Below are 16158 nucleotides of genomic sequence, written 5' to 3'. Positions count from 1 at the left end.
GGAGAACCCCAGGCAAAGCTTGAGTTTCGGGTGTTGGCTTTGAGGCCTGGAAATGGGGAAGGCGTTAGAGAGTCAGGATAAATGGCCACCCATGAGATTTAGCGGCGAGACCTTTGATAAAATGGTCACCTGCATCAAGGTCAGGGCCAAAGATCACCAGGAAGCCTCCGTCAGCAGCCAGCATCTGTTTTTTTTTTTTTTGTTTTTTTTTTGTGGTACGCGGGCCTCTCACTGTTGTGGCCTCTCCCATTGCAGAGCACAGGCTCTGGACACGCAGGCTCAGCAGCCATGGCTCACGGGCCCAGCCGCTCCGCGGCATGCGGGATCTTCCCGGACCGGGGCACGAACCCGCGTCCCCTGCATCGGCAGGCGGACTCTCAACCACTGCGCCACCAGGGCAGCCCCAGCATCTGTTTTATTACTCACTGCAGCGGGGGACTATCAGGATTCACATTTATAGCAGGTACATTTATAAAACTCTATCCCAAGAATTATAATTCTATCAGGTCCCCATTTGAGATGTTGTTTGATCACTTAGGCGATAGCATTAACACTGAAAGAGAAAAACATCAGAATTATTCTAGAAGACAAAACAAAATTCTTGCTGTGGGGCTGGATTATTTTATTACCCTGTTTGCGACAACAAGATACTGTAATTACACTTCCCACAAATGGAATAACTTGGAAGCCCTCACCTTCTAAGGGAAAATAAAAATGATTTTAGTGGGCAAAAGCATCTCTCTTGGTTCTAGATCTTCAGAAGCTCGTGGGAAGGTGGGGGCAACTCGGAGGTGACTCATTGCTGGGACCCCTTGACCTAGAGCCCATGCCCTGTGTTTCCAAAACCTGTGGGCGAAGTCCCAATAGAAGCGAACATTAGATCTTAGGAGGAGAAAGGAACGCAAGAGTTGATGAGACTGAAGTGAAACTTTGGATGAAAATTGGAATGCTTGCACAGACTGCAGGGGAGGTGCATCTGCTGTAGCAGAACGTATTCTGGGGATATGTACTGTGTCTGACTGGGGACGGCATCCCCTACCTAATCCCGTAAAACAGGAGGCGTGTAAACGCACCCTTCAGCCAACATTGATCGGGAGTTCTAAGTGGGGGTCAATGAGATTGTCCAGCCCACAGAGGTTATTAATACGAAATAGTATAGGACGCCTGATGGACGAAAGGGGATTACCATCTTCATTATGTCCGGTAGAAGCTGGAGCGCAGTAAGGACAAATTGAACTATAAGGCAAAAGAACTACTGCCCCATGTGGAGCACAGACTGGGCCTTAGGGTAAAAGTCAGTGAGCGCCACCCAGCGGGGACCACTGGGATGCTGGACCGGAACATTTCCGTCTGAGATGATTGGTCAGCTATTGGGCTTTGATTGAGATCACTCCTCTTACCCTGGGACATAAAGTAATTCTGAAACATCCTAAGTGATGCCAAAGAAACCGCCAGTGGGGAGGTCCGTGACCAGAAGAGCTCCCCAATAAGATGGAAATTTTATTTACTTATTTATACGGGTGCATGCTCCCAGAGGAACATCCATGATCAGGGAGCCTGTTTCCCCCTTGCACTGACTTTGGAACCCCTGAGGAGCCGCCAGACGCCACTACCGCATGGACGGTGCCCTATACACAGCTCTCAGCAGACCAACAGAGGGCTGCCTGGTTTACGGACGGCAGTTCCAGGGGGATGGGCAGCATCCTGCTTGCATGGTCACCATGTGATCAAAGAAGGTAAAAACGAATCAGCTCAGTGGGCTGAATTGCATGCGGTTTGCCTCTGCGTTTGAGTTTTTACTGACTCGCGGGTGGTGGCCAATGGCCTGGCCATACGATCAGGTAGATGATCAACAGAAAACTGACCTGTTAAGGAGACAGTCCCACGCAAATCACTATGGAAATTTAAGGGGTGCATTAAACTAGGGCATTTCGATACCCATCAGAAGAACCCCCTTCCAGGATCAGAGGTGATCGGGATTGGCAAATGGCTATGCCGGTGCTTTTGCCTAAGGTGGCCACAGGGGCCCATGAAATGAGGGGACATGTGGGCACTGCAGCCACGCAGAGATGGGCTGAATCTCTACAGGGGCCTCCTGCACCCGCTGAGGCACAGAGTGCCGACAAAGGCTGTGTGTCCATCAACGAGAGAGACTGAGACTGCAGACGGCTGGGGGTAGGTTCCCAGCTGGCGGTGGCTCCCACAGGGCTGACAAGTCAGATTGATGCCCCATGGCCCCAGGTGGCCACAAATGGGTCCCACTAGGAGCAGATGCTGACCCTGCCCTGGGCTTTGCGGGCCCAGTGGTAGATGCAAGCGCTCAGAGTGCCAGCAGGGTTTGCACCAGTTTGTATGGTCAAGTTCCGTTTCTTCAGACCAGAGAAGACACTTTCATCTTCAGAGTAATGGTCTGACAGAGAGTTGGAGCAGGCGATTGAAACACTGGCTGTCTGAGCGGTGGGGAGATGTGGCACAAAGGGCCGGTGTGTGCTAGGGGCCACGGGCAGCTCCTCCCAGAGAGCTTCCTGTGTTTTTCTGGGGGGTCCAGGGAAAGGGGGTGAGGGAGAAGCTCGTCCAGCTATACAAGTCTAGGAAGACTTGAAACGGGGAAGGATTCTAGTGCGACTGTGCGGTTTGGTGCACATATATTAAGGATTGCCTTGTCTTCTTAGTGCATTTAACCCCTCTTATCAATATGTAATGTCTCTCTCTGTCCCTGGTAATCTCTTTGCTCCGCAGTCTATATCTGATATGAACATAGCCGCTCTGACTCTAGTTCATGTTTGCACGGCGTATCTCTCTCCATCCTCTTACTTTCAGCCTCCTTGTCTGATGAGGGTTGAAGTCGGCTTGTGAAAGGCGGCATGGACTAGTGTTTTCATGTCCATCCAGCCAGGCTCTCTCAATTGGCGTATTTGATCCATTTACATCTCAGTGGATGTTGACGTGATAGGGCTTTGTGCTGCCACTTTCTTTACTGTTCCTTCTGTTTCTGTCTTTCTTCTGTAGAATTTACTTTTAGAATAGTTTTAGATTTGTAGACAAGTTGAGAAGATCGTACAGATAATTCCCACGTGCCCTGTACTCCCTTCCCCATTGTTAGCATCTTACATCTGTGTGCTGCGTTTGGTGCGATCAACGAACCAATATCGATTGTTGTTATTGACTCCTGTCCATAGTTCATTCCTATAGTGTAGTTTTACATGTCCCAGCATCCCATCCAGGATGTCACGTCACATCTAACTGTCCCAACTCCTGGGCTCTCCTTGGCTGTGACGGTTTCTTAGACTTCCTCGTTGTTGATGACCTGGGCACATGTTTTGTAGGATGTCCCCCTATTAGAATTTATCTGGCCTTTTTTCACTATTAGACTGGGATCGTGGGCGGGGGGAGGAAGACACAGAGGTAAAGTGCTATTTGCTTCTCGTCATATCAGTGTACGTACTAGCAGCATGATAGATCACCGTGGGTGTTGACTGCGGTCACCTGCCTCAGGTAGTGCATGTCAGGTGTCTCCACTGGAAAGTTGCCCTTTTTCCCCTCTTTCCGTCATGTCATCTTTGGAAGGAAGTCACTAAGAGTGGTTCACACCTATAAGGAGTATGGGATAGGCTCCGCTCCTTGAGAGCAGAGTATCTGCGTCAATTGGAATTCTTCCACACAGGAGTTTCTTCTACCTCATTCATTTATTTATGCGATAATTTATTTTTATCAGCGTGGATTCGTGGGTATTTATTTTATAAAGTGGGTTATTGACTCAGTTTTTTTTTTTTTTTTTTTTTTTTGCAGTACGCGGGCCTCTCACTGCTGTGGTCTCTCCCGTTGCGGAGCACAGGCTCCGGACATGCAGGCTCAGCGGCCATGGCTCACGGGCCCAGCCGCTCCGCGGCATGTGGGATCTTCCCGGACCGGGACACGAACCCGCGTCCCCTGCATCGGCAGGCAGACTCTCAACCACTGCGCCACCAGGGAAGCCCTTTGTTGTTGTTTTTTAAATTTTTATTTTATGTTGAGTCTAGTTGCTTTACAATGTTGTGTTAGTTCCAGGTGTACAGCAAAGTGATGCAGTTATACATATACACGTATCTATTCTTTTTCAGATACTTTTCCCATTCAGGCTATTACAGGATATTGAGTAGAGCTCCCTGTGATACACAGCAGGTCCTTTTGGATTATCTGTTTTATATATAGGAGTGTGTACCTGTTAATCCCAAACTCCTAATTTACCCTCCCCCACCTTCCCCTTTGGTGACCACGAGTCTGTGAGTAGATTTTTGTTGTTGTTGCCCAGACTGTTCCAGTCTCGGCCACTGGGGACCCTTTTCGGTTGGGTCCTTGTCCCTTTGACATACTCCCACCAGTGTGGGTGTCTGGGGGGTTTTCCTACCTTCCTGGCGCTACAAGATGCTGCAGGCTCACCTTGTGTACTTCCAGCCCCAGCCCTAGAAGCAGCCATTTCTCCAGGAAGTGCTGGTTCCTTTGATCGGAGGATGGGTTTAGAAATCAAGCTCTGGGAGCTGGAGGGGTGCTTTTGGGCCCTCTCTGCAGGCACTGGACTCCTCTCCAAAAGACCCCTCCCTCGCCGCAGCCGGGCTCCCACACCCCACGCAGCCAGGACGGGTGGGAGTGTGCTGGGGGGAGGGAGGGGCAGCGGGCCGGAGATGGGGGAGCTCTTGCTGGAGCCAACCTGGACGTCGGGCCTGGTGTCTGGAGCCCAGGAAGCCAGAGGTGTTGCAGGGCAGCCCGGCCCTCGCTGCAGGCCCACGAGACCAGCCCCTGGAGCCCCTCCCACCACTACCCTGATCACTTCCTGCCTTCAAAATGGGCAGTTTAGACCATCAGGGGCTGGAGGGTCTAGGAGGAGTAGGGTTGCAGAGAAAGCTCCAGGGCTGTGCCTGGAGGCCTCAGCAGAGGGCAGCCCCTCTCGCCCTGTAGCCAGGCTACGGTTAACGCCCGCTGCCCACAGCGGGCTGCCCTGATCCCTACATGTACCGCAGCAGGTGCAGAGCAGCCCACGCCTGGGCCGCTCCCCGCGGAGAAGCAGGGCAGCCGCAAGGCCTCCTTCGGCTGCGTGGCGGACTCTCTGGCCTCCCACTGACCTCTTTCCCATTGCGCCTCCTCCCTGGAGGGCCCTGGGCTAGGCTGGGCACCGCGTGGTCGGTCAGCCTCTCCCCCTCCCGGCACAGAGGCCGTGAGGGCGCAGCCAGGGGACCAAGGAAAGGTCCTTGGAGCAGGTTAGCGGCGCTCGTTCCTTAAGTGGCCAGCACGGGGACAGCGTAGGGGCTTAACCAGCACCCGCCAGGTAACGCTGACATATAAAATAACGGGGTTGCCTGGGCATGAGGCTGGCAGTACAGGGGTGGCATACCCAAGGGCACCTGGAGCTGTTCAGACAGGTGCAGCCAGGTACTGATGGAAGCAGCTGGATGCGACCACGATAAACACCACCTTGTACCTCCCACCCCTCAAGGCTCTCTCCCCTCCCCACCTCGCCACTGGGAGATGCGTGCTGTCTCCAGACAGCGCTGGACACCTGGCCCTGTGGCTATTTCGGGCCCCAGCAAACAGACCTAACGCATCAGTAAAGCCAGGCGGAGACCCGCGGGTCTGGTGTTGCATGAAGAGCCATGTTTATTTCTTAACTGGACAGAGCCTTGAGTGCACACACATCGTACAGGAGCCTAGAGCCTAACACTTGGGTTTCGGACATCAGGGAGCTAGAGTCATTACATCAGGACGGCAGTTACAGTGCAGGGGCTGGGGTGTGCCACACAACCACGTATGTACAAGCCACAGGGGAACTCAGGGGACAGCTGGCCGCAGGACGCACGGACTGGGAAGAAGCCACAGCCTGTCGTCTCTCCCGGGGGAACACGTGGCCCAGCCCCAGGGATACAGGAGGGTGCCTGCGGGGTCCCCACACTGAGGAGAGCTGACGGAGGACCAGCGTGGCCACCCTGCCCGTGCCTGCAGCATGGGCGACGTTTGGGGACCCTCCCCGAGTGCCTTGCGACATCCGCCCCAGAGGTGTCGAGGGGGGACGAGGACTGCCGGGAGACCACGTCACTGCAGCCGCCCTGGTGTGTGTGTGTGTGTGTGTGTGTGTGTGTGTGTGTGTGTGTGTGCACGCACGCGCATTGTCGGTGAGTGAGACAATGATTACTCAGAACAGAGAGGCCTTGAAGCTTACGAGCGTCTCAGTAGCCGGCCCTGGGCACCAGCCGGATCGCTTTGGAGCCAGGGCGCTCAGCCGGGAGCCCAGCATCTCCCTCCCTGGGGCTCCTACTAGGGCCGCAGCGGAAGGAGCCCACCCCTCCCTGGGGGACGGAGAGCCCTCTCCAGGCGAGCACGGCCTCAAGCACAATGAGGCTGCAGCCTGGGCGGCAGCAAGCACTGAACCGAAACCCGTCCAAGGGAGACGGCTTTCTGGATCTTTCTCTCCTTCCCCACTCGCAGGACACAGCAGCCACAGCCAGACCTGACTTTCCTGTCTGCACCCCACAACCTGAGGACCCTCACGGGCCTCCAGACCAGCCTCCCATGTCACAGATGTGGCAACTGAGTCCCAAACCACTCGTCTCTGGCTTACGTGACACCGGGCACGAGAGAGCAGCTTTCCTGACTACACATGGAATTCTCGGACCCAGGCCCTCGCGTGGAGCTGGCCTGAGAGGAGGAAGTGGTGGCGGGTGGGGGCCACCAGGTGGGCCACACCTGGTTCCGAGTCACTGCCAAGACGGCGCAAGGCCCAGACGAAGCAGCCCTGGAGGCCTCCATGGCCGTGGAGGCCCCTGAATTGGGGGCGGTTCCCAGAAACCCTCCCGGGGGCCCCCTGCCCCACTCAGCGGGTGCTCTGCAGGTTGGCTGGCCCCAGACACCTGTGCCCGGGGTGAGAGGGCCTCAGACTCTCAGGAGGCCTCCGCCTCAGGCTGGCTGACCTGAGTGGCCGTGGCCTGGCCCTGCACCTCCAATCTCCTCGCAGGAAGGAGGGGCTCTCGGAACCGACCCATCTTAGAGCAACTCACCCCACCTGTCTCTCCTGCCTGCCCTCAAGGCCATCGTGGTGGCCCGCGTCAGCACTTGCTCCAGAGTGTGCTGTCCCCTCTGCCTCTGCGTCTTGGCCTCTGCCTCCAGGGAAGCCCTGTGCGGGGGGCACAGGCCTGCTGGTTTCTGGACAGTGTTTGACTTCAGTCTGGAATGTGAACCCTCCGTCACCCCCTCTTGGGGGACGTGGTAGGGGCGGGTCTTGTGCTGCGGTGGCTGAATGTGCCTCTGAGTGTAGGAACAGGTCACTGAAGACCCCGTGGTTTCTCTGAAGGGCTTATGGCCTGGGCATGACACACGACCAGACTCTGAGCCCGGGGCTGGCTCCTGCCCGGTCCCGGGCAACCCTCAGGCATGGGGTCTGCAAAGGGGACGAAATGGATATTGTCACGAGAGGGCAGAACAAGACAAGGGTGACACCCTCGGATACAGGAGGAAGCCCCCTTGATGACGGATGACCCCAGCACTGGCTGCCCTCACCTGACCCCATGGAGTTTTCTCACCAGGACTCAGAAACTCCGCTCTTGGGGCAAAGAGGGGAAGTCACGATTCCTTCCCTGGAGCTCACCCCGGGTCTCACAGTGGCTGCAGACGCCGCACCAGAAGCCCCTCACTGCCTGGACCACCTCTAAACACAGCTCCCCGCACCCAGCCGGCCTGGACACGTGACCCTCCCGGTGGGACCCTGACCACTCTCCCGTTTGGTTCCCACCAGGACAGCTGCCAGCCAGGCGCCTGCTGCCTCACCTCCCACATGCCGCCAGGGACGGGCTGCCCCACATCCTGCCAGGGACGGGCTGCCCCACATGCTGCCAGGGACGGGCTGCCCCACATACTGCCAGGGACGGGCTGTCCCACATGCCGCCAGGGACGGGCTGCCGGCGTCACCGGGACAGTCACACCTCAGGTAGCTGCTGTCCAGGTGAGACGTGGGTCCTCCCTCCTGTGAGGAGGATGCACCCACCTTCTGCGCTGCTCAGACCTCAGGCATCAGACCCCCCAGACACACACACGCACACGCACACACACGCACACACACACACGCCCTGGGACCAGGGCCTGCCCCACGTGCCGCTGGGCAGAGGCCTCAGCTCAGGCCGGGCAGGTGCCCCGTGGTGCCAACCAGGAGGCGCCCGGCCTGTCCAGACACCACCTCACTGTGGTCTTCCCAGGCGGCTGCCCCGCCTTGTGTGTCCCCCAGAAGCTTGGGAGGTGCGTTTGGGAGCAAGCGGGGTGGGTCCACCTGAGCCCTGCGGGTCTAGGTGCGGGCATTAGAGATGCACACTTATAAATAAAACAGTCTTACAGTTAACTCCCGAGTGGCCGTTTCAGTGTCACTAACTGATGCATATTAATTAGAGTCTGTCTATGCTTAAAAAAATATTAGAACGGCAGCGACGCCCCCGCGGCTCCTGTCCTCTGGCCTTCCTGGCGTCTCCCAGCTCTTCCCACCCAGGCTGCGTTCTGAATGAAGAAAGGACAACAAACGCGGCCTCTGCTGGGAGCACGACAGGTCGTGTGGCAGGTCCCCGGCCAGAAGAGGTCTTTTGGGGCCCAGCGCGGGCATCCCCAGGAGGAGGGGGCGCGTTGGCTGTCTGCTGGGAGCAGGGCTGGGCGGCGGATGACACGACAGATGGTGACGAGGGTGGGAGAGCGGGGCCGGGCCTGCTGGCTGTCCAGGAGGGCTCGGCTCAGACCCTCATCTGGGCAGACCTCCTCCTGGAGAGCTTGGACCTGCCGGGGGCGGGAGAGACGTGGCGGTCAGGGCGCCAGGCTGCCGGCATTAGCGTCTCTGGTTCCCCGGTCGCCCAAGAGCCGTAACCTCTGTCTCCTGTCCCTGCGACTCGCGGGGAGCGGCCCCGCCCCCCCGCCCCAGCTTCCTTTGTGAGTCACTGACTAGGGGCGGGGCTCCGTCCACCGGGGGCCTGGCTGTCCCCAAGCCTGGTGCAGCATGTCCCCGACGTGGAGGCCCGCCCTGGTTGAGTGGCGGTTCTGAAAGTCGGGGATTTACACACTCGGTGAGGAGCGACGGCCCGCAAACGAGAATCCACGTCCTCAAGACCGCGCCCCTCCCTCTGCAGGCAGGACGTACCGTATGGTCCCCGCCAGGAGGGGGTTGAACGCGTACAGCCAGTCGTGCATGTCCTTGTCGCTGCTGGCCTGCAGCAGGATGCCCCGGTGCTCCGTGCACACGGCGAACGTGTTGGGGGTCTGTGGAGGGGCGCTGCCGTGAGGGGCGCCAGGCCTCCCGCGGTCAGCTAGGGGCGGTCGCCGCTCCCCCGGGGCCCAGGTGGGGGGGAAGGGCCCTCCCCCCAGGGGGAGCGTCAAGGATGAGGAAGCAGAAAAGAAGACCCCGAGGAGGGGGCAGCGCTGCTGCACGCACAGCCCGTCCTGACCCTGCAGGCGGTGGCTCCCCTCCGGAAGCCGGTATCTTCTGGTCATCCCCGTGGCCATGCCCGAGGCTACCTTGTCACTGCTCTGTGTCCCCGTGGGATGAGTCAACCCCGCACAGGCCAAGGTCCCTCCCCCGGGGACCCTGGCTCAACTGCTCGCCCAGATGTATCCTCTGGGGCCCGTTAATCCTGGCGTCTTCTCTCAGGCCCGAGCCCTCGACGTGGTGGGCGTGGGTGGCGGGCTGAGCTCACACCTCCCCCTCCCCCACCACAGGGAATCAGTGCCCAGTGGGCCCTGTGGCCACCAGCCAGGAGTCAGGGCTACTCACGTCCAGGGCCACCGCTTGCTCAGAGAGGAGCAGGGGCAAAGCCAGGCACAGGGCGCTGGACTCCTGGGCCCACTGCCCCGCTGGCCCTACAGGGCTCCATGACACCCACTGTGGGCGTCCCCAGGAAGAGGGGACTGTCGTTAGCCATCAAATGGGAGAGGATTAACGCCTGCCGCACCCGTCACCGCCGTTGTCACCAGGACTACAAGCCCCGTGGGTGGGCAGAGTGGCCCCGGGACACGAGAGGCAGAGAGACAGTGAGGCTGACCCCAACGGCCCTGCCCGTGACAGACGGGCCCGGCTTCAGTCGGGCAGTGGGCAGACGCAGGGCCCGCAGAGGAGGACCCGTCCCGGCTCCTGCCCTCCCCGCCCGCGGCCGCGTCGCACCTTGAGCATCGCCTGCTGGTCCTCGCTGTACTCAACCTGGGCTGTGGACAGGTTGAGCACAAACCTCTCCACGGCGTCCTTGTCGCTGTTGTACATGTAGGCGTAGGGCCGCCGCACCACCACGAAGCGCTTGGCCCAGCCAGCCGTGTGCGGCTCCAGGAAGTGCAGGTACCCCTTCTTGGAGACGATCGGGCTGGGGATGGGGACGCCCCAAAACCATCTTTCTGCAGCTGCCCACCAGGTGCCCAGCCCCCGCCCAGCACTGGCTCTGGCTCTGGTCCACCCTCCTGCCCTTTATGTCTGCTTATTCTCCACTGCTGTCCTAGGTCAGGGGGCCCTGCCCGACCCCCGGCACAGAGCTGTCCCCTGTCCTAGGTCAGGGGGCCCCTGGCATACAGCTGTCTCCGTTCCAGGTCAGGGGCGGCCCAGCTGTCCTCGCAGGAGCAGAACGGGCTGGCCGGTGCTTTAGAAGGGCCCTCACGCACCTGACCCGGATCTCCTGGATGTCGGGCACCAGCAGGCGCCGGGGCTCCTTGTCGGCCTCCGTTGCCCGGGCAGGGGAAGGGGACTTCTTGGAATCCATCTCCGGCAGGGGCTCAGGTTCTGGGCTGGCCGGCCGGGAGCAGGGCTGTGGGGTCCTGGGAAAGCACAGTGAAGCCCCTGCACTCCTGCCAGAAGGTGCCTCTCCGGCCCGGCTTCCCGACAGCCAGCGTTACCCGCTCAGAACCGCCAGGGCGCCTGCCTGGGCCTGCCCCCCACGCTGGCTCAGACCTCCGGCCGGCCCGCCGCTGCGCCGCGCTGTGTGGCGGGCAGGGTCCACGCCGACGCAGCGCCTTCTCCCGTGGCATGTTCTGGCTCCCCACCTCCACCCCCTGTGAAAGCGGCTTCCGCATCTCTTGTCTCCAAAGTTAAACTGAAGCTGACCCGACTTCCTCAGGGACCGTGTGCGTGCAGGGAGCTGCTATAGTCCACTGGAGCCACCAGGCCCAAGCGACGGACCCGGTGGCCAAGGAGGCCTGACTCAGGATGGCGCCCAGAGGGCTTGATGCCTTTTTCTTTCAAGAAGAAAATCTGGAAAGCCTGAGGTGTTATACGACCTGATGGGTCAGACACGAGCGCTGTCAGCAACGTGCGCCCTGCTCCCAACACCGCTCGGCAGGTGTCAGGTGGGCTCAGGTGTCCTCTAGGCTCCGCTCTGTCACCACTTTTCCCACTGAGTATTTTGTGAGAGCTGCCACTGAAAAGGGCTTTTTGTTCAGTGTTCCGACCTGTTCCTGGTTTTATTCACGACTGTATTCTAAATCTACGCTTTAGCAGAAAATGACCTTGGACGGCACCGCACCAGCTGGGCAGGGCAGACCCCTCCCCCGGCCCTGCCCTAGTGCGCAGCTGTCCCCAGACACGCAGCCCCTCGAGCCCTGGCTTCTTGCTCTGTGCCCCAGTCACAGCCGTTTTGTCGGTCAGCTTGTGCAGGTGGAAGCTTTGCCGGGAGCCTGGGGCTCACTCACCTCAGTTCAGCAGCCCCGTACCGGCCCTCGACCAGGGAGGGGCAGGTGGAGGAGGGGGTGAGCGTGGCCGCCCCCAGAGGGGACATGGACGGGTCCCGCAGCAGGGTGACAGACATCTCGGAGAGCTGCGGAGGAGAGACGGCTCTTCAGGGACAGCCTCAGGGCCCTCTGCGAGTGGGGACATCCCTGCCGCGGCACCTTTGCCTGCATTTTACCCCTGTTTAGGGCAACCCCACTCCAGCTGCGGGCTGGGCTCTCCTCCCAGCCCAGCCCCCACCGTCCCCCGGCCCACCCCGCCCAGGGCTTCAGGCTCTGCCTTTTGCTGCAGGAGGTCCTCGAGGCTGCGAGGACCGCTGGGTGGGGGTCGGGGAAGGAGTAGCCTCTGAGCCCCGACTTCAGGGTGCGCAGCCTGGCAGCCGCGGCAAGAGGAGGTTTGGGCAGAGGGAGAGGCCGGTGCGGAGCACAAAAGCCGGGCAGGGCTGTCTACCAGGCTGAGGGGGGACGGGTGATGGGCCCGAGCGCTGGAAGGGAAGCCTGGAGCCTGACACGGGCCAGGGCCAGCCTCTAGCACGAGAGCCGCCCCAGCCTTGGGCGTGGGTGTAGGGCTGCAAGACCAGGGTGGGCCCCCAGGTGAGGGAAGGAAGCCGAGGAGAGGGGGCTTGGCCAGCCCAGGACACAGGCAGCTGGGTGAGGGCCAGCCTGGACAGGGCCGGGGACTGGGGAGAGTGGGAGCCAGGGACGACACCGAGTGGACACCCCTGGGCCCGGCGGGCCCCAGCCTCAGGCCCCGGGAAGCCAGCCCCTTAGCTCTGAGGCATCCCTTTAGGCTGGGAGAGGAATGTTCCTAAGAAAACCCTTATCTCCCTCTCTCGGCCACAGCAGCCCCCCCCCCGCCCCCCCGTGGGCGGCCCCTCCACGCCCACCTTGCTCTCGCTGGCGCTGACGCAGACGTGGCTGTGGGTGTACTCTCTGTTGAAGGAGTGGGTGAGGAGCCGTAAGCACTGCCGGGAGAGCAAACGCCTGGTCAGGGACCTCCCGGGACCCGGCTCTGCCACGGACACAGGCCCAGGACACGGGAGACTGGCCGAGGGGCCAGGCACCCCAGGTCAAGGTGGGAAGCACCCTCACCTCTCCCAGGTAATGCGGCGGTCTGAGGAAGCCCCCCGGGGCAGGCCTGGGGCCTGGGCGGGGGTGGGGGTGGGGCCAGCACCCCCTGAAGTGCGGGAGGCCTTCCCCGTGGCCCACCCAGCAGCTGAAAGGCCAGCTCTGGTGTAGGTGGCGAGCTCCCCATCAGCACAGGTATGCAAGAGAGAGCAGGTCACTGTCTGGGGGAGTAGAGGCTATAAGAGGTCCCCGGGTTCCAATGTGGGTAGGGTGGGGTGGGGGTGGGGTCAAGGTGACCCTACGGACTCATTCTCCCAGGTCCTGGTGGCCGTGACAAGTCACTGGCACCAGGAAAGGGCCAGGAGCATGGCCGCCGCCCACCTGCCACCCACCTTGACCGCCAGCTCCCGCTGCCTCTCGTTGGGAGCCTCCAGGGACGACGGCCGGCCCGCAGCCGCGAGCGGGGAGCTGGACGAGCTGTGGGCCTCGGAGTCCTCGCTGGAGATGGGGGACAGGGCCTCGGGACCAGGCCGCTGGGCCGTCTCCAGCTTCTCCCGCAGCAGCAGGTAGTGCCGGGTCTTCTCCACCTGCACAGAGGAGCACGAGTGTGGCTTTGCCTCTGCTCCCGCCAGGGCGGGGAGAGCGGGCGGCTGCTCTGAGCCCCAGGCCTGCTCAGGCCCGGGAGAGCCGGCCGCCCTGCTGGGCTGTGGCATGTGACGTGGCGCCAACAGACCTGCCCGTGCGCCGCCGTGAGCCAATGGGACGGACACTGTGTTCCCGCAGCTGCGTTCCGGGGGGCCGTGCGCGCTGCAGCTGCGGACTCAGGAAGGGCCCAGAGGGTGGACATGGCCCCCGATGCCCGCTTCCCACCCGCGCCCCGGGTCAGCAGTCAGTGCCGCTGCTGGACACTGGCCGTCCTGGCCCGAGCGACAGAAGGGCCTCGCCCCGCCCACTAGTTTCCCTCCCTGTTCCTTTCTTGTCTCATCTACGTGCCCAACAGTCTGCGCTTGGGTCAAGAATGAACTCCCGGGCTTCCCTGGTGGCGCAGGGGTTGAGAATCTGCCTGCCAATGCAGGGGACACGGGTTTGAGCCCTGGTCTGGGAAGATCCCACATGCCGTGGAGCAACTAGGCCCGTGAGCCACAACTACTGAGCCTGCGCGTCTGGAGCCTGTGCTCCGCAACAAGAGAGGCCGCGACAGTGAGAGGCCCGCGTACCGCGATGAAGAGTGGCCCCCGCTTGCCGCAACTAAAGAAAGCCCTCGCACAGAAACGAAGACCCAACACAGCCAAAAATAAATAAATAAATAAATAAATTAAAAAAAAAAAAAAAAGAATGAACCTCCCATCCTAGCCGGTGGCGTCATGCGGCCCTAAGCCCTGTGACGGGCGGCTCGAGGGCCACGCGCTCCATCCTGGGTGGGGTGGGGACCTGGTGGGCTTGGCCCTCTCACCTCCTGCAGGAGGCTCAGCTTCTCCAGCTCCCACTGGTGGTCCAGGATGAGGCTGTCGCTCCGCGGCCTCCAGCCTGCCAGGTTCTCCTCACCCCGGACGTAGGCCACGGACGTGTCCAGCACCCGCCGGCGCCGCCGCTGCATCCCTGGAGCGGACGCCCGTCAGACGTGTCCCTAGCTGCAGGCTTATCCCCCGAGGGAGGCAGGACCCCCCCCCCCCCAGAGCCAGGTGTCCCGCGGGGTCTCGGCTGCCCCTCCTCTCCCTTCCTCTCTCCCCTCACTGTCCTCCAGCCCCCCAGCAACTCCGGGGGGCACGAGGTGAGCACTCGAGTCTCCAGGTGAGGGGCCCCCAAATGGCAGCGTGGCTGAAGTCACCCAGGTGGTCCCAGGGACGGGGCTCCCTGACCTCCAACGGTGCCCCACCCCACCCCCGACCAGAGAGCCCAGGGCAGACGCTTACCTGGGCTGCCCGTGTCGGCCACGTGGCACAGGCTGAGCTCGTACACGCCCGTCACGCGATTGCTGCCAGGAGTGGTGGGGGATGGGAGGAGGAACGTCGCCACCTGGCCCCGCGTCGGCCAGGCACCGACTCTCGCCACCACCAAACGCACACTGGGCACGAGTCCTGCAGCCGCCCACGCCAAGCGGCCTTGCACGAGGTGGCAGAGGTGCTTGGTTCCCCGCGATGCAGTCCCTGTACACGGTCCCCATCCCAGACTCCCGCTGGGCCCCCCTTCCTCTTGGGACCACTGATTCTGCCAAGGGCTCCCTGCTAACCTGCTCATGGAGAGGGGCTCACGCTCACGGGGTGACCTCCTGGAAGACAGGACCATGGCCAGCCCAGGACCCCCACCCCCCTTCCTCCCGGCTGTGCCAGGGCAGTGGGGACACAGGGGCCACGAGACAGTGCGTGGGGAGCCTCACTGAAGGCTGCCAGTGGTGACCCCCAAGAATGCAGGTCAGAGCGCAAGAAGGGACGCGGGTCCTGGTGTCCGACTCCCCCACGTGCCCCCAGCCTCCAAGAGCACTGGCTTAGCACAGGTCCTCAGGAAGTGCTGTCCAGAGTCCTGCTTCCCGCCCAGCCCCATGTTTACCCAGTTTCTCCCACAGAGTGGGGGGAGCAATCCCAATAGCACAGATCCGCATGGCCCCTGGGGAGGAAGGTCACCAGCACCTCCCAGGGAGGCCCCAGAGTGGACACCTCAGGCCTTTCCACTGTGCCCTGTGGGGAGAGCCTGGCTCTCTCACACCCCCCAACATGACATCGGGGTCCCCACAAGTGCCCGGCGGCGTCCACTGACGGTCCGAGTGAGATGGACCCCAGAGCCGGAGGCCCGACGGGACCGGGGCAGGTCCTCCGTCTCATGGGCCAGCCGGCCTGGAGTGCACCACGTGACATACTGCTCCGCGCAGAGCCCAGTCTGGTACCCGCTGCGCCCAGGGCGCCACTGCAGGCTCACCTCTCCGAGGCCCGCAGGCTCCCGCTGCCGAACAGGTTGCGGATGGAGCGCGAGGCCGGCAGCTTGGCATCGCGGGAGTAGAAGACCATGCAGAAGTCCTTGGTGATGACGGCCGGCTGTGTGCAGTTCTCCATCTGCGGAGGGCAGGGAGGGGCTCGTACCCAAGGACACCCCGGGGGCTCGGCTCCAGCCGCACCTAGCCATCTCCCCCTCGGGGCACAAGAGCCTCCGCACCGAACCACAGCCACGAGGGAGAGACAGCGGGGCACCCACTGCCGGGGGCCCCAAGTGTCCCGGACACGGGCCTCAGCTGCCTCACCATTAAATCGGGGTGACACACTCCCCAAAACGTTTGTGAGGATCTGACCGGACCCTGTCTGTGCACCCACAGTTTAACTCTCAAACGCCACAGGAAATGACTGCACAGCAAGCGAGGTGCTGTCTTAAACAGCCGGTTCTTTGGTTTTCCCGAAGCTCCGG

At 61.3% G+C, this 16158-nt stretch overlaps 1 protein-coding gene across 1 annotated transcript in view; it reads right to left on the bottom strand.

Moving 5' to 3' along the window:
- Positions 1–5452: 5452 nt before the first annotated feature.
- Positions 5453–16158, bottom strand: part of KIF1A (kinesin family member 1A) — an 89736-nt gene continuing 79030 nt past the window's right edge. Inside the window, exons 40-49 of the mRNA XM_073807020.1 lie at positions 15679–15812; positions 14679–14740; positions 14219–14364; positions 13158–13352; positions 12585–12662; positions 11662–11786; positions 10639–10791; positions 10154–10346; positions 9137–9255; positions 5453–8778 (exon numbers count right to left, since the gene is read on the bottom strand). Of these exons, the coding sequence (XP_073663121.1) occupies positions 8736–8778; positions 9137–9255; positions 10154–10346; positions 10639–10791; positions 11662–11786; positions 12585–12662; positions 13158–13352; positions 14219–14364; positions 14679–14740; positions 15679–15812 (1248 nt within the window). The 3' untranslated portion in view covers positions 5453–8735. The remainder of the gene's footprint in view (positions 8779–9136; positions 9256–10153; positions 10347–10638; positions 10792–11661; positions 11787–12584; positions 12663–13157; positions 13353–14218; positions 14365–14678; positions 14741–15678; positions 15813–16158) is intronic.

The sequence above is a fragment of the Tursiops truncatus genome, chromosome 7 (assembly GCF_011762595.2).
Source record: "Tursiops truncatus isolate mTurTru1 chromosome 7, mTurTru1.mat.Y, whole genome shotgun sequence".
Classification (NCBI taxonomy): Eukaryota; Metazoa; Chordata; class Mammalia; order Artiodactyla; family Delphinidae; genus Tursiops; species Tursiops truncatus.
Note: the sequence above shows the minus strand (reverse complement) of the source record. Positions and strands in the feature narration are given on the sequence as shown.